A 23834-nucleotide genomic window follows, 5' to 3' on the forward strand; every position below is an offset into this window, starting at 1 on the left:
GACGTCCATAACCACATATGGATAGGTGAGATCAGATCTCTATTTCAGCAGTGGCCTCAATGTGGCAAAAGCCACCTGAAAAAGAGCCAGTTTAACAGTTGTTCTGTTTCCTCTGATAGGGCAGATGTTTTCAGAATACGTAAAAGGGTTGTCCATTCCAGATAAATGTATTATAAAATAATAAAATAATGCATCATAACCTTACTGATCCCCTGCCACCCAACCCCTGTTCCAACTCAGCCCAATCCCTTCCTTCCAATAATAACTCCCCAACCCTGCCACGTGACCAGCTGTCACATATCCATGTTGGGATGTCCTAGCTGGACTAAAAAGTAAGAATAAAAAATATAGGGGGACCAGGAGGTATTGGAACAAGATCTGTAAGCTATGACTTCTTTTATTCTCTTATATTAATAAATTGTTACAGACTAGACATTCTCTTTAACCATTTCATCTTGATCCCCTACCTGGAGATAACATACTAACCCTATGTGGAGGTGGGGATATACAAGCCCTCCAAAGCAGCGTGTGAAGCATATCAAACTGTGCTGAATATTAGAAGACGCATTGCACTAAGTGACAGAACGTGACCTGTTGATCATTGCCATAATCACTGAAGGCTATATTGTACTGTAGCCTGCCCTTCCCCCATGCAAATGTATCTTGTAAACAGTCAAGGCAAATGGGATTCCAAGAAGAATCTGTAAGATATATTTCTATAGCGTTGAGCAACAGGAGCTTTATCTAGGAATTGTATTGCAAAATGTGAAATAAAATTTTATCTAAAAAATATTATAAAATTATAATGCAAGAAAAGTATTGCTCATGCGGCATATATGGAGTCTATGAATACAAAAGATTCAGGGACACAACACCTTTGGAGATGAACAGTTGTACAAAGACGCTGGAATAATTTGTGGCGAGGAGATTACATAGATCAGACTCGTGCTTGGATTTCTCTTCCTATTGAGAGCTGAGCAGACTCCTCCCTGCTGCAGCTCCGAACAGACTGATTCAAAGAACATCTCACTCTACTACCATCCTCCTGGAGCAAACATGCTCTGACTGGATCCGCTCCTCAGCTCCCTCCGCATCTTACAGGATGTTTGAGTAAAGGATGGAGATGCTGCCTTTGCACCCCGACCTCACACCAAGGATTGTGAACTTTCCAGCTGCGGACACTTATTACATAGAGCTCAGTGCATTTCTCAAGAGTTTGGCACCGGAACGCTCCTCTTGACAAAGTCATCTGCAGCTGTAACGGAACTTTTACAACAGTGAAGCTTCCCGAGGAATAGCAGAGTTGGGAAAATAGTCACTTTGGATTTGAGAAAAGGAGCCTTGGAGCAGTATGGATTCCTCGACTTCAATAAACCTTATCTTAGATTAAGAGAATATACAATCATAAAACATGTCGGTTCCAACAACTCTTCTGTATGCAAATAGCACTAGATTAAGTACAGAGACACCAAAGCCCCCCTCTTCTAGTAATCTACTTCTTTTTTGTCTTACATTAACACTGACATTGACTGTATTGGTGAGCAGCATTTATTCTTTGGTATCCTTGGTGAGGATAAAGAACAGATCTGCGCTGTCTATGTTAGTGGCTTCCTTGTGTGTGGATGACTTACTTTGTGTGGTCCCTGCATCCATCTTCATGGTAAAGCAATGGACTAATAACCTGCTTTTTCCGCCTCTGTGCACCGCCGCAGCTTTCCTCTACCTGTTTCAGGGAGTATCAAGCAATTTAAAGGCATCTCTAATAATTTTCTATAACTTCTGCACAGCTACCAAACCAGCAAACTATGAAACTACCAAAATGCCTCCTAAGATATCATGCGCAATTGTCAACACATGGCTTGTTAGTTTGCTAATAAGTGCACTTCCTTTTTGTGGTTGGGGTGCTTACAGTGCCACGTCTTGGGGATGCCTTATAGACAGCACCAGTTCTTACGTCTTGTTTTTATTTGCTTTTTATTCTTTCTGTTTTTGTGTTCTGACTGTCTTCTCTGTCCCTCTAACTCACCAGTTGCTTTGCTCGGATAACCAGGAGCAACTTCTATATTTCAATTATAGAGATATTGCTAAAGGTTATCTAACCCCCAATACACCTCTGGGCAGCAATGCCTCGTCTATGTCTCCTGATAATCCTGCTGGAAAAACCTTGAAGAATTTCAATGAGAATTGTGTGAGCTCCGAGGCTGTGTACAAGAGGAGTCTGGGGGATGATCGGCACGGCACAAGCGGCGTGAGAGGAAGCCGGAGCACGACCGTGCTCTACGCTCAGAAGCGCTTTTCCCTGATACTTGCTTTGACTAAAGTCATTCTCTGGCTTCCAATCATGGTAAAAGCATGCTCTTTAATACTGTCAATAAAAAGCAATGTGTCATGTAAAAGACAGTTTCATTAATCTCTATGCATGTCTTAGATCTGCTAAACATTGCTAGATTTGCAGTTAAGCTATTGAATACATAAGTAGAAGTACTGAACCGACCACTATGAATGGGTTAAATGCTTGTGACATGCTACTCTATCATATACCCCTTGAAAGTAAAAGCCCTTTATTGCTTTTTTTGGTGCCTGCAACCTTGACATGTCACACAGGCAATGCTCTGGCAGTGAACTGGAAGAAATATATGTTTTATTAAGTACTCGCCTGTCAGAGATGGCTGCAGTGATACATATTAATGTGAGCAGATGTTTTTTGTGAGGAAAAGGTTAATTAAACCATGGTAGAGTTCGCCAAGTTCCCAATTACAGGATTTAGGAGGATGTTGATCAATAAGTTTTTATTAAAATGAATAATAATGTGAATTTATGTATTAGACTTACCATAAGTATCAGTAGTTCACACTGCTACACCAGAATCAGATAGGCACAAGAGTATAGAACATAGTGGTAAAAGGTGAAAGTATCGGCACTATACCGGTATATTATCTGGATGCCATTTTTTTACTACTTTCGGCTTGTCCAGCCAGGTCAGGTGCATTTTAAGGTGCTCTAAAAGATCAAGACTACCCCTCATTCCAACTGCATCTGAGCAACCTCTCAGCAAATGTTAGCTAGAAATTTTCTGCATAAGTATACAGTCTGAAAAAAGACTTTTTCTAATTAATACTGCCACAATATTACCATCTGAGACTTCTACCTAAGGCTTATTTCAAATGGCTGCGTTCGTATGGCGCGCTTAAGCCCATTTTGTTACATCCGTGAGCAAGCTGTTAATGGTTAATATATTATGCAAACAGAGTCATAAAGGAAATGACATCCCTTTCTCTGAATATCAGATCCATAAGGCATTGCAACCCTCCTAGTTGGGCCCATGATAAGGAATAACAGCTGATCATTGTGGGGCCGGGTACTGTAGATGGCCTACACTGTATTACATGAGGTTATGCCAAGCCTTGCAGTAAGGTGCCAACCACATATTACTGAAAAAGAGTTAAACCACGGTTTATCAATTACAATTTCTTAATCTTCTTCCTTTACAAACGAAAGTGATTTGGGTATTTTAGGTAAGGTCGTTGAGAGAAAAAAGGCAATCATGATTCCTTGTTTTACAAAAACACTTCTCCTTGTGAGGGAAAAGCGTCTGAGGAAATATACTGTACTTACGTCACCCAGGGTGAGACTGATGATTTCTATGCAGTACAGTTAAAGGAAATATTTCACACATGTACTGTTTATGGATGAAGAATCCTTGGCATAGGTCACCTATATCAGAATGGTGCACGTCCAGCTCTCAGTACCCTTACCAATCAGCAGTTTGAATAAGCCAGAGCTTTTGGATGGGTGCTGCAGCCTCTTCACAAGGCCATATGACCAAAGAACATGATATCACTGGCTTGAGAAAAGGAGACAGTGCTCACCAAAATGCCATGCCCTGTTCGCACCGTTTATGAGCACAGGTGCATTTGATAGACTCCCATGAATTTGGTGTTGATGACCCATTCTAAGGATAGGTCATCAATATTATAGTCCTGGAAATCTCCTGTAAGCTCCATTTACATGGGCCAATTATCAAGTTAAGTATAAGGCCTCCTTCACATCTGCATTGGTAATCCGTTTGTGGGAGCCCGCATGGGGACCCCCTGAATGGATTACCAAATGCACTGACAAGCAGTGTTCCAGTTATATGGGGTCCATTATATGGGGTCCGTGTGCGTTCACTGCACACTGCTTGCAAATGCATTCGGTAGTTTGTTCAAGAGGTCCCCATGCGGACTCCCCGAACGGATTACCAAACGCAGATTTGAACCAAGGGTAAGGAATTGTAAGGATGATGGTTACCAATAACAGATCCATGTATGTGAGTTAGTTCCTGATACAGTTTTGGTACCATATATCCTGTGTAAACAGGAATGTGCTGCCTAAAATCAATGAAACTCTAAGGGGGAAGAAAAATTGGCTTTAGCATCAGTCTGTGTGAAAGGGTGATGCAAACTAGTGCCGAGTAAATGTGTTATATCCCTCTCTGACTGGCACTTGTCAGTCCAGACATCGGGCTGTGTAAGGTAGCCTTTACTCAAGCAAAGACTTTTATCAAAAAGTTGACCAACTTGGACATACATACTGTCCATACTATACATTAACTTTTTAGGCCCACTGTATAAGTGAACCCTTGTGATTAAAGGCTTGCTTCACATCTGTATTCGGGCCATTCCGTTTTCCTATTCGCATGAAATATGCAGAGCACTTTTCTCTCCACATTTTACATTCGGAAATCAAATGGAATGGAAACCACACGGACTCCATTACAGTCTATGGGTCTGCCGGTATCCTAAGGTATACAGATAGATTTCCATTCAGGGATCCTCAAGCAGACTCCACCGAATGGAAACCCGAGCACAGATGTGAAATGGGCCTAACTTTACTGTGTAAATACTATGGAGCTGTTTTATCGTTGCTAGTGTGGCCAAGAAAAAAGTTACATTGTTTTGGGCATGTCTGGATTTTTGCACAAAAATTGTGACTTTTTAAGTTTTGCACTCTGCATGCCACCTTCCTAAAAGGTGGGGGCGGGTTGTTGGCCCAATTAGATTTATCATCAATTATGCAAGGATCTGAAAAAGAGCTGGCGAAGATGTCTGTTTAGGCGCACAGCCTTTGGAGGATGTTCCTAAGGCTAGGTTCACATCTTCATCGGAATCTCTATAGGAGATGCCACCGTAGAATACACCAAAAATTGGCAGAGAGAAAAGACCTGCACGGAGGACTTTTCTCTCCGCCATTTTTTATACTGAAACCTTAGTTGGGTCCTTTGGATGTCTGCGTGCAACCACTGTTTTAGTGACAGGCTCCCTGTCATTTGGGTCCCCTGGTGGACACAAACAGCGAAGAGTCCAGTGCAAGCATGAACCTAGCCTACTTTATCTTCAGGTGTACATCTCATCATAAATTGTGGCATTGTGGCAGGAATTATCAAGATCAATGTGGAAAACCTTGGTCTTGATAGATCAGCCCCTATGAGTTTAATTATGCAGGGATAATAATACGGATATAAATAATGTAACATGTATAACGCATGTAAATTTTGTTCTTTATTGAATTGTGGAGTGGACAGTTAATATCAAATCTTATCTTACAGATACAGATGGCTGTTCAACACATTGTTGGCTTCCAAAACCGTTCTTTTGAGACATTAAGTTTTCTTCTGACTTTGTTAGCTGCTACAACCACTTCGTTGTTTGTTTTATCTGAGCATTGGAGTCACCTCCCTTGTGGCTGCATCATCAACTGCAGAAGGAATGCATATTTTATGTCAGCAGAAGACTGCCAAGGTGAGTGGTTGATGTGTTTATGTAATATAAAAATAATATATCAATCTCTTCATCAAATGTATTGACCACCTGTTGGTTTTTATGTAGAATTATATTTTTTAATCGCCACTGATAACCAAGCTAATGTAACAAACATATGTACAAAATCTTCTGTCTGTGTCCCAGGATCGTAGCCATGTCCCCTCTTCTCCTCCTCATTGTCCTGCAACAGAAGCCTCCCCATCCTATGGCTAAGACATTAAGTTAGTTTTTGGGCAAAAATGGAGCAGATCAGCAAGTTTACCCCCTTTTATTCTGTGCATGATTTCTTGAAGATTGCTTCAAAAACATTCAGAAAATGCCGCAGAATGACAAATAGTGAGGGCAAAATGTCTTGTTTATATTTAAGATTTAGTACTCCATTAAGAAATTGTATATGGGAAAGAATTGGTCTTGTATTCATTTCCTATAGATTAGTTATAACTACTGCTTGGTTAATTGAATAGACATGTTTACCTCGAGCTATAATCCATTGCAGCCACTGATCAGTCCACAATGTCAGCCCTTAATCGTTTGGGTTGATGGAATAATGGGACTGTCTGTAATGTTGTCTTGAGATACAAAATAAAAGAATTACATTGTACAAACCATCCATTAAAGAGGTTTTCTGGCCCGAAACTGATTTTTTTATACTGGCGATCTTTTTCCTGAATTGGTCATCAGCATATATGATCTGTTGAGGTCCAACACAAAGACCCTGCACCGAACAGTTGTTCTAGCAGCCTCCAAGTTCCGGAAGCTGATAGTGGATGGGGACTGTGTGCAGCATCGCTCCTATTCAAGTAATAAGTAGTATTGTAGCACATGGGCATACAGAGATATCTCTGACCTTTTTCTTATGTGAAAGTAGGTTTATCACTGCTATGTCGTTGATGAAGGATTGCGTTTGGTTGAATACACTTAACATCTTTAACTTCACTTTTTGGAGTGCTGTCCCTGTTTTTTAGATTTTTTGTGTGAAGTGGGTTTACAGTTTACATCTCTGGAGGATTTTTTGTACCCACATATGACTGCAGTGCTGCCATCTTTTTAATGTTTTGGTATAGATATTTCAATAAAGCAATCTCAGAGGGGGACCAGCCCTTTCCCTGCTTTTGCTGGTGCCTGATGACAGTTGTGGCTGATGTTCCATTTTTTGACCAGGTGACAGCTGCAGCCAATCACTGGTCTCAGTGGTGAATTGAACACAGACACATGACTGACTGGTCTCAGTGGTTATGCCACATTTGTGAACGCTGAGGTCAGTGAGTAGATGCAAAGAGAACATCAGCAGCAGACACCATGAGGGACCAGCAACAAGAAATGGGCTCTGGCTGTTGAAACCTGGGACCACATACAAAGTGGGTTAACTTTTCTTTTTTTTTTTTTTTTAATTTTCACATAATTTCCTGTATATGGCCTTTTTTATTCATTGAATTGGACATCCACTTTAATTAGCATTGTAGTACAGTGGCATACAGGGATATCTATGGCCTGCTTTTGTATATGTGAAATTAAGTTTATCACAGCTATGTAGTTGATGTCTTGACATTGGATTAGCGGCTCTTCTTTTTGCAGAATTCATTTTCTTTTGTGCTATTGGTTTCTATCAAAATTGTCTGCATATTAACCAAAGCAGCATAAACAATTAGCTAAAAAAAGTTAACATGATAAAGTACAAGAAAAAAACATAAGGCAACAAGGTCCTTCTGATCATAGTGGATAGGGTCTTACTCATATTTATCACTTCTTTGCTTTCTTTATGCTTCCGCTGAGATATTGTTTTTAATTACCCTGTCTATTACATGACAGTGCTTTCTCTTTCTTAATTGCTGATTCTAGGTATACAAGAGCACTTACACAAGCACACGATGTATAGCATGACTCATAAGCATTAGAAAAGAACGAGTATTAGAAGAGTATTCTCCAGCATGCCTTACAATACCAGACACTCAGCATTATAACACCAGTGAAAGTATCCCCCGCAGGCAATAGAAACTACTACAAAGTTCAAGAAAAGAACACAACCACCCACTGGAGTCACAGAGAATGAAAATATGCAAAACTGACATTTGCTCTATCAAACATATTTTAATTTAACACAGGTATTTTTCTACAGGCTTATTAATTGTCATGGAGAATATAATTTAGCAGAATAATGCACAATGCATTATTTTATAAATGTAAAATAGCTCCAGTAGTAAAGTAAAAAAGTAGCATGCATGAGAGAATCACGAAGGTAGGAACACTCAGTGCTCCCTCCGTACTCAGTGGGAAAAATGCAAATTGCGGTACGGTATGTCTCATGTGTGCTGCCATATGGTGCCTCCATGAGGCGCTTTTAGGGAAAAACACCTCCAGCAAGTGATAGAGAATGCTTCAGTAGATTTCTCACAGATTCTCACATAATTGGTGAGAAAAAAAAACTATAGTTCCCTCTAAATAAATTTACAGGGACATAGAACTACAATCCATGCCAATAGCATATCAATTAGGGATGAGAAAACTGGTTTGTAAGCACCAAAAATTATACATTTTAGTTTCCAAAACTTTGGGGGTTCACCACCCACAAACCACTATTACACTCTGCAGTCTCTTTAGACCTCAGAGGATAAACATAAACAGTTATACTCACCTCCTCTGGGCTCTGTCACAGTATCTGGTGCTGGTCCCTGTCCTCTCCTGTGCTTGCGTCTATGTGTCATATCGTTGACACGCATAACATGACAGCTGAGGCCCAATAACAGAATGCAGCGTCCCCCTGAGGAAGACACCCCAGAGTATAAGGCTCCCTTCACACGGAGTTTACCCTCCGCTCATTCTAACATGTAAACTCATTCAGAGTGAACAGCATAAAACAGATCCCATTGACTTCAATGGGTACCGGCTTACGCGCGCTACCCATTGAAATCAATGGGAGGCTTTTTTACCTATTGCTTTCAATGTGATACTTGCATACACAACAATAGGTTAAAAAGCCTCCCATTGATTTCAATGGGTACCGTGCTTTAGCCGGCACCCATTGAAGTCAATGGGATCTGTTTTACGCCGCTCACTGTAAACGAGTTTACGTGTCAGAATGAGCGGAGCGTAAACTCCGTGTGGAGGCAGCCTAAGGGAACCTTCACACGGAGTATACGCTCCGCTCATTCAGACACGTAAACACGTGTCAAAGTGACCGCTGTAAAACAGAATCCCATAGACTTCAATGTGTGCTGGTTTTACGCACACTACACATTGAAATCAATGGGAGGCTTTTACACGTGTAAAAGATTTCATTGAAGTCAATGGGAGTGTTATTTTACACGTGTATTCTATACACGTGTATTATGCTAAAATAAGCTCTAAAATAAACTCCGAGTGCATGAGCCCTAATAATACCACTTCTGGTTAGGTCCAAAAAACTTTGGCCCAAAACTAAACTAGCAGGTAAATCTGCAAATTTTTGCAAAACAAATCTAAAAAGTTTTGCCAAACGCTAATGGCAATGTATATAAGGCATTCATTGTCTCTGAAGGAGTAGAATTGCTTATTGTGAACAGGTCTCGATTAAACTTGTCAGTAGCGATTTGGTTAACAAAGTGAAGCATGGTGAATGGAGATTCGTACTGTAGATGTTAAATATTTAAAGGGAATTTCCATCTCAGATTTAAGGAAAAATCCTTAGATAACCTTCATAGATGTGGATCCCACCTCTCTCGCTCACATTTTTCTTGAAAACAGTGGGGTTTCAGTTATGGCCACAAGAAAATAGAGAGGGGTTGTGCAAATATGGGGCTTTCCATTCACCTGTGTAGGAGATCTGAAAATAGCTGAGCAGGCAACAGTAGGACCCAAATCTATCAGGCATTTATGGCATATCCTATAGATATTTTTATAAATGCTGAGATGGGAATACCCCTTTATGCTATGCGGAAGCTTCTTTATGTAGCATACACTTGACAGCTATGTTCTTGATTTACAGATGTGCCCGCACTTTAGCGTTCGTCTGTCTTGGATTATGCCAAGATAAATGGCACAAGATGACCAGCTTTAAAAAAAAAAAAAAAAAAATAGTTTTACTTTGTCAGCCATAACACAAAAGTTATTTGTTCAAAGCTGGTCAACTCATCCACTAATTTTTTTTTTTTTTTTCTTAAATGTAGATTGTGAGCCCCATATAGGGATCACAATGTACATTTTTTTTATCTTTTCATTTAAGTATGTCTTTTTAGAGTGGGAGGAAATCCACGCAAACACAGGGAGAACATACATCCACTAATCTTTTCTAATGAAAGCAATTCAACACAATATCATGACAAAACCCTTGAAAGACTTCAGTTCAAAACACAACCATTGGATGACCACACATACAGGATAAACATCTCAAAATAAAATATTAGAAAACAATATTGTCTTGAAGAGCCAGTCATCTCATGATACGTATATTTGGATATGTCAAACTAAGAGGAAGGTTAAGAAAGAATCATCTGTATAAAAGTACTTTTCCTGCAGATAACATACTGTTACGTTCGTGTCTGAGTCCAGACCCAGATTCCAGATTGCAGGTTGCACCGCTAAAGGAAACAGGGAAGGGAGACTATCCCTGGCACTACGGTGGCTAGCTAGGCCCTGCCTACGGGTGGTGGTCAGCTGTCCCCAAGCTAGTCTTGGCCCCGACAACTCCTGGCTCTCTAGCACGATGACCTAGCAGACAGATACGGCAAGAGCTATAGGAGAGCTAGGGACTGGGGTTTCTAAAGTGGTGACCCCTACAGAAATCCAGGTGCAGCTGCACCTCCACAAAATAGCAGGAATCCACAGCAGTTACTTCTTGCTATATACATGCGAACCAGCTTTTCTTTGGGGTGTCCCCCCCTCCACAAATTTGCAGAAATACAGAGCAGTTACCTCCTGCTATATACGTGCAAACCAGCTTTTATTAGGGGTGTCCCCCACAACATAGCAGGAATCCACAGCAGTTACTTCTTGCTATATACGTGCAAACCAGCTTTTCTTTGGGGTGTCGCCCCCTCTCCCCAAATTTGCAGGAATACAGAGCAGTTACCTCCTGGTATATACCTGCAAACCAGCTTTTATTAGGGGTGTCCTCCACAAAATAGCAGGAATGCACAGCAGTTACTTCTTGCTATATATATATGTGCAAACCAGCTTTTCAGGCAGTGTGTAACCCCAAAACAGGGATATAGAGCAATTAAGTCGGGCTATGTACACTCAATCCAGATATCCAGGGTGTGTACCCCCAAAACCTAGGTGGGAGACACCGAAATTCTGTAAGGCTATGTACGCTCAATCCAGTTTTTCACAGTGTGTACTACCAAAACCTAGGTGGGAGAGACAGAAATTCAGTCAGGCTATGTACTCTCAATCCAGATATCCAGGGTGTGTACCCCCATAACCTAGGTGGGAGACACCTAAATTCCGTCAGGCTACGTACGCTCAATCCAGTTTTTCACGGTGTGTACCCCCAAAACCTAGGTGGGAGAGACAGAAATTCAGTCAGGCTATGTACGCTCAATCCAGGTTTTCATGGTGTGTACCCCCAAAACCTAGGTGGGAGAGACAGAAATTCAGTCAGGCTATGTACGCGCAATCCAGATATCCAGGGTGTACTACCCCCAAAACCTAGGTGGGAGTTCACCGAAATTCAGTCAGGCTATGTACGCTTAATCCAGATATCCAGGGTGTGTACCCCCAAAACCTAGGTGGGAGACACCGAAATTTAGTCAGGCTATGTACGTTCAATCCATTTTTTCATGGTGTGTAACGCCAAAACCTACCTGGGAGACACAGAAATTCAGTCAGGCTATGTACGCTGAATCCAATTTTTAAGGGTCTACCCCCCAAAGCTAAGTGGGAGACACAGCAATTCAATCAGGCTATATCAGCTCAATCCAATTTTTAAGGGTCTACCCCCCAAAGCTAAGTGGGAGACACAGCAATTTAGTTAGGCTATATCAGCTCAATCCAATTTTTAAGGGTTTACCCCCCAAAGCAAAGTGGGAGACACAGTAATTCAATCAGGCTAGATCAGCTCAATCCAATTTTTTGTTCAATCCAGTATTGTTTGCTCCTCATGATGTGAACTATGCCTTTTTCTCTTGAGAAGCAATCCAACATAAAGTCAGCCATGAGTGCCAGTGTGTTACTTGGCATGACTTATAATGAGCTTCTAACACAGTTGGGGGAATCAGGGTGGATTGAGCCTCTAACCAGAAGAGTTTGGGGGCATGAGTGTGAATTGAACCTAGTAGGAGCAGAATTGTGCAACGCTGATGGTGGAGGAGTATGAGGAAGAATTGTAGAGGGTGAGCACACACATCAAACATCATGTCAGGGTGCTTGACACTGCTGGACATGAAAATGATGAGTCTATCCAGTGGCTGTTCATTTTGATCAGCGTCAGCCGGTCAGCACTGACAGCTGACAGCTGGCTGTGCTTATCCGTGATGATGCCACCGGCTGCGCTGAAGACATTTTCTGATAGCACGCTGGCGTCAAGGCAGGAAAGGACCTCCAATGCGTAGAGCTCAAGTTCCAGCCACAAATCCAACTTGGAAACCCACTAAATGTAGGGCGCAGAGGGATCGGAGAGGACAGGGCTGGGGTCGGCCAGGTACTCCCGCAACTGGTGCCTATACTTGTCCCTCCTGGTGACACTAGGCCCCTCAGTGGCGGTAGTTTGGTCAGGGGGTGCCATTAACGTGTCCCAGACCATGGAGAGTGTGCCCCTGGTGGGTGTGGACCGGATGGCAGTTGTTAGCCTGTTGGAGGAATTAGTCTGGCAACATGGGCAAATTTTGCATGAGTGGCTAGTACATGGAAAATCTTTGGCCTTGCTGCCTCTGGACATGCCTCTGCCTGCAGCCACCTTTTTTCCTGCTTAGCTTGCCTCCACATCTACACTGCTTTCCCCACTATACATTACCCCTGTCCATTTAGGGTCGGTGGCCTCGTAGTCCACCAACTCCTCTTCCAATTGCTCACTCTCCTCTTACTGCAAACCGCACATGACAACAGCATGCCCTGATGGCAACTGTGTCTTATCATCATCACTGAGGATGATAAATGCTAGTTGCGGGTCCACAACCACAAAATTGCCAGGTGATGGCGGATGCTTCAGTGTTTGGGCATCAGTACACAAAAAGTCGTCTGGTAGCTCCTGGGATTCGGGAAGTGGTTCAATAGAGGGAGAGACAGTAAAAGGACCCGAAAAGAGATCCTGGGAGGGCGCAAGGGTGGGATGAGTCTGTTGGGAAGATTGGGCATGTTGGGAGGAAGGAGTGGCAGACTCTTGCGTATGAACACGACTATAGGTAGTGGCTGACCGGCTGCTGGAAAAGCAGCTGGAAGCATTATCCGCTAGCCATTGTAACACCTGTTCCTGGTGCTCGGGCCTGGTTTGCATTGTACCCTGCACCCTGCTTAATGCAGCTGTCATATCAGCAATTGTGATGAGCGCATGCTAATGTTTCTTGCCCAGTGGAAAGGATGGGATAGGGTTTCATATAAGTCTGCCACCCATGGAAACTCATGGTGCAGAAACTGAGGGAGCTGACTTTGATGAACCCTTGGGTTTTGTAGATGGAACTCCATCAAAGGTCTCTGCTTCTCACACACCCTGCTCAACATACGGTATCTAGGGTTTCAGCGTGTGGTGACCTCGCACAACAGCCAGTGCTTCAGGCAGATGTAGGCGTTGCTGGAGTGTATTGAGGCTAGCACCAGGTACTGTAGACTTGCCAAACTGGGAGCACAAGCGCCATACTTTAACCAGTAGCTTGTGTAAATTGGGGTAAGTTAGAAACCGTTGCACCAATAATTTGAAAACATAGGCCATGTGTGGACCGTGTTTGAGTCTGACAAGCTCCAGATCTGTTACCAGGTTCCGGCCATTATCACATGCGCCAACCTGCACCTGGGCCCAGGTGCAGCGGGGCAAAAAACATTGCCATCTCATCTAGGATGGCATCCCTGACCTCGGAGGCACTGTGCTGTCTGTTCCCCAAGCTGATGAGCTTCAGCACGGCCTGCTGACGTCTCCCCATGCCAGTGTTGCAGCGTTTCCAGCTGGTAGTTGGGGTCGATTTAATGGCGGAGGAGGAGGAGGGTGGTGTTTCAGCACTCCTGCCAGGAATATTGGGGCGGGGAGACAAGGCAGGCCGCCACAGTTTGCAACCCGGTCCCAGCCTCAACTACATTCAGACAGTGTGCCGCGATTGAGATGCAGTGTCCCTGGCCACATGCACTTGTCCACGCATCGGTGGTCAAGTGGAACTTTGTGCAACTTAGCGCAGAACTTTGGGCCCGCCTGATGTTATGGGACACGTGCTGGTGCAAGGCTCAACTCACCCTAAGGGCCAAAAATACTGCTAGTGAATTTTGTTCAGTTCCAAAGGACTCTGTGTTTAGATTTGGCTCAGTTGCAGCTCCAGAACATGCCTTTGAAGGCAAGGTTTCCTTTAGTGGCTCCATCTCAGCAGGATGAGCTTGGTTAAATCTGGTGTCGGAAGGGAAAGTGGTTTCTGATCTACATCTAAAGTACTGGAGCATGTTGTTTGGACTATTAACACCTGCCACCAAATGGAATAGAAATATTAATTATAAAACATGACTTTTAATAAATATGCATTAATAACAATCCTAAAAGACAGGGGAAGGAAAATCTTGTACCAATGTATGCTGTGCGAACAATAGAAATCACACAGGCACGCTTCTAAATAAAAGTTACCCCCAGGACTTGATGCCAAAATATTATCAATTTCCCTATCAAAATCAAGGTCAATGTCTGGGTCCTCACTCCAATCCACTACATCAATCCCACACAATGAGAGTGATGGTTCTGGAGCCACTGTTTTAGGGACCAAAAATTTTAAAGGAGCTAACACTCTGCTGCTGCAAGGCTCAACTCACCCAAAGGGCAAAAAACTCTGCTGGTGCAAGGCTGAACTAAGTTTAAGGGCCTCAATCTCTGCTGGTAGCTCAGCTTAACCCCTTCCCGACATGCGCCGTAATAGTACGGCGCGTGTCGGGTCTGTAACTATGGCGACCGCCCGGGAGCCGGGCGGCCGTCATAGCCGCCGGGTGTCTACTGCTTTAAGCAGTAGACAACCGGCTCTAATGCCTCCGATCGGTCCCCGGACCGATTGGAGGCATTAACCCCTCCGGCGCTGCTGTCAAAGGTGCCGGAGGCGCCATTTTCCCGGCGGAGCATGGGCGCCGCCATTTTGGCAGGGATCTCCGGCTCCTGAAGCATGCTCCAGGGCCGACGTCACGTTGCCATGACAGCCGGGAGCCTTGTTAAAGGCTCCCAGCCGGTCTGCAAATACTCTCTTTTGCAGGCTGTATACAGGCTGTATGATGATTTTTTGCAATGCATTGCAATGCATTAGCATTGCAAAAAAAAAATTTAAAAAAAAAGTAAAAAAAAAATATAAAAAAAATATAAAAAATATCAAAAGTTCAAATCACCCCCCTTTCCCTAGAACACATATAAAAGTAGTTAAAAACTGTGAAACATATACATGTTAGGTATCCCCGCATCCGAAATCACCCGCTCTACAAATCTATAAAAATATTTTTCCTGTTCGGTAAACGCTGTAGCAGGAAAAATAGTCAAAAGTGCCAAACCGCCGTTTTTTCACTGTTTTAATTCTGATAAAAATTTTAATAAAAAGTGATCAAAGCAATAACATTTCCCGAAAATGGTAGAACTAAAAAGTACACCCGGCCCCGCAAAAAAAGACGCCCTATGCATCCCCGTACACCTATATATAAAAAAGTTACGGCTGTCGGAATATGGCGACTTTTAGAAAAAAAAATTTTTAACACCGTTTTGGAATTTTTTTTAGGGGTCAAAATGTAAATAAAACCATATAAATTGTGTATTTGATAGGCTGTGATGGTGGGGTAAACTGTGACTTGGGCTTGTTAGATGCCCCCAGGCATGCTTCCCCTGCTGTCCCAGTTGCATTGCAGAGGTGTTGGCATCATTTGCTGAGGTGTCATAGTGGACTTGGTGACCCTCCTGAGTCGAATGGTGGGTTCCCCTGAAACGAAGCATTTTTCCCCATAGACTACAATAGGGTTCGATATTCAAATAGTCGAATATTGAGCGACTATTCGAAACGAATATCGAATATTTTACTGTTCGCTCATCTCTAGTTACTACCTAATGAAAAATAATCACACCTATAATTCATACTGGGAGGCACACAAGTATTAAGCATGGAAATCCAATATACTCCCTGATATGATCTAATATGTTCCCCAATAATTATTTTTACATTATTCCTGTCCTGAGTTTTGGGGATAACTCTTTCAACAATCTGTATAAAATGCAATGATAGAAGTGAGCTATTCAGTGAATTTCTGTCTTGGATATATGACAAGTGTTGGCAGATTTTAATCTTTAGACTACGATAAAATGGACCCAAAGGTGACAGCTTGTACAAGTGATCAAATAAATCACAACTGATGTTATAATTTAAGTCTGGGGCTATCACAAAAGTCATACTGTTCAACATAAAACTAAATTGCTTTGGGCACCTTTAAAGGGGAATTCCTATTTTGAGATTTATGGCTATACCCTTAGTATATGTCATCAATGTCTGATTGAGGAAGGCCCCTCCTCTGGGAGCTGCAGCCATCTTCACAACCCTTGTCTTGTGGTTGCAGTAAAAAGGAGAGATGGCTGTGCATATATGGGTCTCAATATATATTTGAATGGGAGTTCCCAAAAGTAGCAGAAGCTGCCTGCTTAGCTCTATTCAACACACCCATGCATGGGAATTGAGAGTCTTGCAGTTAATCCCCATCTCTCATTAACTTTCCCTTCAAGATGGTAGACTGGGAACCCACATTATTGAGATAGATGAAGGTCCCAGAGGTGGGATCTACATCTGTTGCCCACTTACAGCATATCTTGTGTTTAAAGCCATAAAAATTCAAACTGGGTTGTCTGGTCACAATAAGTTGTGGACAGTGGTTAATATTTGATTGGTGAGGGTCTGACCGCTGGGACCTCTAGCAATCACAAGAACTGGAGTATTTGGCACCCATTTTGAATAGAGTGACTAGTCAGATATGTGTGCTGCCATTCCATTCATTTCAATGAGACTGACAGAGGTAGCTGAAGTACAGCGCTATGCTATCTTCTACAGATGGCTGGTAACTTGTAAACTTCTTGTCAACTACTTCAAGTGTGGGCCAAGTGGTGTTGCTAGGAAATGAGTCCACAAACAGACTTTCTTTAATAGACAATTGAAACTCTCGATTATAGGGGTCCTGATGCAGAGTGTGTGTATATATATATTGTAAGGGGTTCAGGCCACACGGTTGGGAACGGCAATGACACCATGCAGACCGGTAGTAGCATAAACAAGTCCAGAGTGTTTTATTTGGAATTTCGGCATAAAACACTGTGCCAGCAAAGTAACAAAATAACAAAAACCTAAGCCTTGTCTGGCTCTACCTATACAGTAGGTTACCTCTCTGATCTAGAGCAGGTTGAGTCCCCACATTAGCAGGTCAAAGTCACCACTATACCTGTTAGTCTCAGGAGTGTTTTCCTCACACACTCCTTGTGTGTATCAGGCCCATAACTGAGCTTCCTTCCCCAGTAAATAGCCCTAAGGAAGCCTCACCTGTGAATGCCCCGGACTCAGGGCAAAACCCGTGGTGGAGTAAGGGTGTGGACTGGAAGGCTCCCACTACCAACCTGCCCTCCAGTCCAGAAAAGCCAGCCCATAATAAGGAACAAGAGTTCCAGCAGACTATGCTCTGCTAGAACATTATTGCTCTGGCTTTCCTTTATCTCACCTGGCTGAGGAAACCAGGAGAGATATACACTCCGTCCACCACCTTACCGTACACTTTACCACATATCCCCCCCCTCTTCTCCAGACCAGAGGTCTGGGCATTTTTACTGAACAGACAGCAGACCCTGGACAATGCATCCGCATTTCCTTGTAATTTCCCTGGTCTATGTTCCAGTTTGAAACAGAAGTTTTGTAAGGAGAGAAACCATCTGGTCACCCTGGAATTTCTCTCCTTATTTTGCTTCATCCAGGCCAGTGGAGCGTGATCTGTCACCAACACAAACTTTCTACCCAGCAGATAATATTTCAGGGACTCCAGGGCCCACTTGATGGCCAGACACACTCTTTCTATTATGGCATAATTTTTCTCCGCTGGGGTCAGTTTCCTACTCAGGTGCATCACTGGGTGTTCCTCCCCATTTACTACCTGTGACAGGACGGCTCCCAACCCTGTATCAGACGCATCAGTCTGAACCAGAAACTGTTTTCTGAAATCTGGGGAGATTAGCACTGGCTGTTCACACAGAGCGGACTTTAGACTCTGAAAAGCCTTCTCTGCCTCTGGGGTCCATTTTACCATGACTGACTTACCGCCCTTTGTTAAGTCTGTCAATGGCGATGCAATGGAGGCAAAATTGGGCACAAACCGGCGGTAGTATCCGGTAATGCCCAGGAAGGCCTTGACCTGTTTTTTCTTTAGCGGTCTGGGCCAATTCTGTATTGCCTCAATCTTATTTACCTGGGACTTAACCCATCCCTTACCAATAATGTAGCCCAGGTATTTTGCTTCCTCCAGACCCACTGCACATTTTTCAGGGTTTATGGTCAGGTCTGCATCACTGCATCTAGGACGGCCTGTACCTTACAGAGGTGACTTTTCCAATCAGGCGAAAAAATGACCACATCGTCCAGGTAAGCAGCGGCATAATCACGGTGTGGTCTCAAGATCAGATCCATCAGCCTCTGAAATGTAGCAGGGGCCCCATGTAACCCAAATGGCATCACTACATATTGGAACAGGCCTTCAGGAGTGGAGAATGCCGTCTTTTCTTTTGCCTCATCAGATAATGGTATCTGCCAATAACCCTTTGTAAGGTCAAGTGTTGTGATGTACCTGGCACTCCCCAGCCTCTCAATCAGTTCATCCACTCGGGGCATGGGATACGCATCAAATTTTGAAACCTCATTTATTTTCCTGAAGTCATTACAGAACCTCCATGTCCCATTGAGCTTTGGGATTAGTACAATGGGGCTTGACCATTCGCTGTTTGACTCCTCAATGACTCCCAGTTCAAGCATGTGCTTGACCTCAGAGGATACCGCCACTCTGCGGGCTTCTGGTATCCTGTACGGCTTCAGGCTCACTTTAGTATTGGGCTCAGTTTTAATATGATGTTTTATCAGGTGAGTACGGCCGGGTAGGTCAGAAAACTTGCCTCTGTTGCGCTGTAGGAACTCCTTTACCTCCTGTTTCTGGTGTCCTGACAAGGCCTCTCCTATTCTTACTGGGGGAATGGGCTGTAACCCTTCTTTAACCACAGTCGGGGCGGCTACCAAAGCCTCTCTATCCTTCCACGGCTTGATGAGGTTTATGTGGTAAATCTGAAAGGGTTTTCTCCTGCCTGGCTGATGCACCTTGTAATTCACCTCACTCACCTTTTCTACAATCTCATAGGGACCCTGTCACTTTGCCAGAAACTTACTCTCAACGGTGGGAACTAGAACTAGGACCCGGTCCCCTGGATTAAAGGTCCTCACCTTGGCAGACCTGTTGTAAATTCTGCTCTGGGCCTCCTGAGCTTTTTGCATATGCTCTCGGACAATGGGCATCACTGTCTCTATTCGGTCCTGCATCTGGGCCACATGTTCCACAACACTTTTATATGGGGTGGCCTCAGTCTCCCAGGTCTCTTTGGCAATACCTAGCAGACCCCTTGGATGCCGGCCATAAACTAACTCAAAGGGGGAAAACCCTGTAGATGCTTGGGGTACCTCCCTGATGGAGAACATAAGATACGGTAACAGACAGTCCCAGTCCCGGCCATCCCTTTCCACTACCTTTTTCAACATGTGTTTGAGGGTTTTATTGAACCTCTCCACTAATCCATCAGTTTGGGGGTAGTACACTGATGTACGGATATGAGTGATTTTAAACAATTTGCATAGTTCCTTCATAACATTTGACATAAAGGGAGTACCTTGGTCAGTAAGTATTTCTTTGGGAATTCCTGTGCGAGAGAACATGTAAAACAATTCTCGAGCTATATTTTTGGAGGCCATGTTTCTTAAGGGAACTGCCTCTGGGTACCTGGTGGTCTGGGTACCTGGTCTAACACAACCAGAATGTATTGATGTCCCCTAGCGGATTTGACTAGAGGCCCCACCAGGTCCATTGCAATTCTTTCAAATGGTACCTCAATGATGGAAGTGGCACCAAAGGGCTACGGTAGTGGGGTGTTGGGGCACTTAATTGGCACGTGGGGCATGACTCACAGTAGCTCCTCACCTCTTCATATACCCCAGGCAAAAAAAAAACATTGGAGGACTCTCTCTTGTGTTTTACTAGTCCCTAAATGACCACCCAACACATGATTATGAGCCATATCTAGCACCATGCGACGGTACGGTTTTGGCACCAAAAGCTGTTCCACAATTTCATTGTTACACTTGGTGACTCGATACACCAGGTCCCTATTTACAGCAAAGTGTGTAAATTTGTGGTCAGCTTCGGGGCTCTGTGGTACACCATTTATTACCGCAACATTGGCACGTGCAGTACTCAAAGTGGGGTCTCTCGCTTGCTCAGTCCCAAAGTTACCCCGAGACACTCCTAAATCTAGCACCTGCTGCCCTGGTGGGGAAGTTTCTTCCTCTTCTTCCCCGGCTAACACTTGCAGGGGGAACCATTCATCATTGCACACCTCAGGTTCATTCACCTTTTTTCCCAAATTAGTATTACTAGTTCCAGGGGTCCCTTCACATGATCCATTATTTTCAGAGAAAGGAACAGATTCTGCTGGAGTTACTTCACTGGCAGCAGGAGCATTACCTTTCTTCCATAATTCCCAAAACAACGGGAAATCACGGCCCAAAATCACCTCATACATGAGCCGTTTTACCACACCGACCTGATAGGTCACAGTCCCAGAGGGAGTTACCAGTTTAACTGAGGCCACGGGGTAAGCTATAATATCCCCATGGATGCATAACACTTTCACATGTTTGCCTGGTATATAGTCCCCAGTCACAAGGCTGGCTTTAACCAAAGTCACTGAGCTACCAGAGTCCAGCAGGGCTGTTGCTGAGCGGTCATTAACCCTTAACATGCATGCATGTGGCTCAGTCCCTGGCATGGCAGCGCACACCGGTTCAGCAAATAGCGACTGCCGCCTATTAGCGTCACACTCCATGAGCTCTGCAGTAAGAGGGCAATGGGCGGCCACATGTCCCCACTCATGACACCTCCAGCACTGGAGGGTCCCAGGCCTTTTTAACAGAGAGTTCTTTCTAGGACCTGTGGGCCCCTTAGATTCAAGTTCAGTCTTTTGCCCTCGCCCGAGATCCAGAGCCCTGTTCCCTCTCGCACTTTTCCACACTCCTCCCACTGTACCCTTCTTACCCACAGATGTCACGGGACTGGCAGTCCTGAGAGGAGTTGGTGCTGTGGGAACATCATGGAGGAAGTCCTCGGTCGCTATGTACCTTTCGACCAGGTTGACCAGTTGATCAGTAGTCTTGGGGTCCCCATGTCCGACCCAGCGTTGTAGTTCTGCTGGCAGCGCCCTGAGGAAGTGATCGACGACCACCTTTTCCACGATTTGGGCGGGTGTGCAGGTCTCTGGTTCCAGCCTTTTGCGTACCAGATGGATTAGGTCGTACATCTGAGACCTGGTGGGTTTGTCAATGGAGTAGGTCTAACTGTGAATTCTCCTAGCGCGGACAGCGGACACCCAGGCGAGCAAGGATCTCCAACTTTAGTTTGGTATAGTCCCGGACATCCTGCTCCCTGAGGTCATAGTAGGCCTTTTGGGGTTCACCGGAGAGGAAGGGCGCAATCACATCTGCCCACTCTGCACTCGGTAGACCCTCTCTCTCTGCCACTCTCTCAAACACCGTGAGGTAGGCCTCGGTGTCATCATCGGATGTCATTTTCTGCAAGACCTGCTGTACAGCCCTCTTTACCTTGGCAGTCTCAGGCGGGCTTACCTCCATTCATTGGGCTTGAGTTGTGCCAGACTCTCGGAGCACAGCCAACTGCTCCATTAACAGGCAGTTTGTTTCCTGTTGCTGCGCCAGGGCCTGTAGTTGTTGCGCCTGGGCCTGTTGTTGCTACGCCAGGGCCTGTTGTTGTTGCGCCTGGACCTGTTGTTGCTGCATCTGGACTTGTACCAGCTGCTTTAATACCTCTTCCATGGTATTGGACTGTCCTTGCAAAGTTGCAGCAGCTTTCACCCAGGACATATACCTCTGGCTCCTTTAATGTCTGCCACACACAACTGTCCAGACTTCTGTTATGCCGTTGTGCCCACATCCTCCACCAATTGTAAGGGGTTCAGCTCACACGGTTGGGAACGGCAATGACACCATGCAGACCGGTAGTAGGATAAACAAGTCCAGAGTGTTTTATTTGGAATTTCGGCATAAAACACTGTGCCAGCAAAGTAACAAAATAACAAAAACCTAAGCCTTGTCTGGCTCTACCTATACAGTAGGTTACCTCTCTGATCTAGAGCAGGTTGAGTCCCCACATTAGCAGGTCAAAGTCACCACTATACCTGTTTGTCTCAGGAGTGTTTTCCTCACACCCTCCTTGTGTGTATCAGGCCCATAACTGAGCTTCCTTCCCCAGTAAATAGCCCTAAGGAAGCCTCACCTGTGAATGCCCCGGCCTCAGGGCAAAACCCGTGGTGGAGTAAGGGTGTGGACTGGAAGGCTCCCACTACCAACCTGCCCTCCAGTCCAGAAAAGCCAGCCCATAATATGGAACAAGAGCTCTAGCAGACTATGCTCTGCTAGAACATGATTGCTCTGGCTTTCCTTTATCTCACCTGGCTGAGGAAACTAGGAGAGATATACACTCCGTCCACCACCTTACCCAGTGCCGCACCTCCCATGAGGCGCTTCAGGCGGCACTATGCCAGGGCCTCAGGGAGGGCGGCATTTTTGCTAACCTAAGCCAGTCCAGGACAAGTTTCAAGGCACCACGTCCCCTCCACTAAGCCACACCCCCGCTCAGCCCCCTCCTCCCGGCGGGGGGGGGCGGCTTTCTGTACTTCGCTTGGGCGGCGAAAGGAGCAGGTTCACCCCTGACCTTACCGTACACTTTACCACAATATATATATATGTATATGATACAGCAAATTTGTTTTTACTTGATGTAGTAGAGAATGGAAAATATTAACTAGTTCCAAGTTTTATTTCCAACTATGCCCTTGGTCCTCTCCGGTGAGGGTATCTACGGTGGGTTAGCCTAGAAGAAATATCATTCCCTTTTGTAGTTCCCACTGGTTGAGCGTTTGTCATCTCACTAACTGGAATAATTCTGATGGTGTGCAGTGGATGACAAGATAATTCATGTAACGTTGTATGGCCTGTATTACTTTTCCAGTGTGTACTACCGTCAATGGATTTATTGTTAGAACTAAAAAGGGCATTTTATATGAATGCAAAATTTCAATTTTTAAGTACAGATATAATATTGTAAAAGTAATGCACCTATCCTCAATAAGGCTGTCTATGTAATGACCATACCAGATAAAACAGGAAACTAAAGGATTATCCTCAGTCAACATATACTTTATTAATGATTAACTTTTTTTAGATTTTGTTTAAGATAGCCATATCTTGCACACTCTGAACGCTTGTGAGCTGTATACTTGTAAGCTTGTAAGCTTTTTCACATAAATGAATAGTTATTATTGGTAATAGCCTTATTTATGTTTTTTCTGTATTGTGATGGTTTATGAAAAGTTCATATTAATTTATATTGATTATTATACCCAAGCCTCAACATTGGGAACGTGGATACAAAAAATTGTACACAGATTATGATTTCTTATAAGGAAACATTGGTAGAGAATTACCGACTGTTACCAAACATCCAATACTTGCAGACAAAACATTATAGTCAAATCTACTTCCTTAGGCTTCACGCATCGTTCAATATTACAATTTCATATGTATCAGTTAGAACATGCCACAGTTTGCTTTCTATCAC

The 23834-nt window shown here is 44.0% G+C and overlaps 1 protein-coding gene across 1 annotated transcript in view; it reads left to right on the top strand.

Moving 5' to 3' along the window:
- The first annotated feature begins 1055 nt into the window (after nucleotides 1-1055).
- GPR149 (G protein-coupled receptor 149) overlaps nucleotides 1056-23834 on the top strand; it is a 79994-nt gene continuing 57215 nt past the window's right edge. The window contains exons 1-2 of the mRNA XM_075268774.1: nucleotides 1056-2344; nucleotides 5588-5780. Coding sequence (XP_075124875.1) covers nucleotides 1412-2344; nucleotides 5588-5780 — 1126 coding nt within the window. The 5' untranslated portion in view covers nucleotides 1056-1411. The remainder of the gene's footprint in view (nucleotides 2345-5587; nucleotides 5781-23834) is intronic.

This window comes from Leptodactylus fuscus, chromosome 3 (genome assembly GCF_031893055.1).
Source record: "Leptodactylus fuscus isolate aLepFus1 chromosome 3, aLepFus1.hap2, whole genome shotgun sequence".
In the NCBI taxonomy this organism is placed as follows: Eukaryota; Metazoa; Chordata; class Amphibia; order Anura; family Leptodactylidae; genus Leptodactylus; species Leptodactylus fuscus.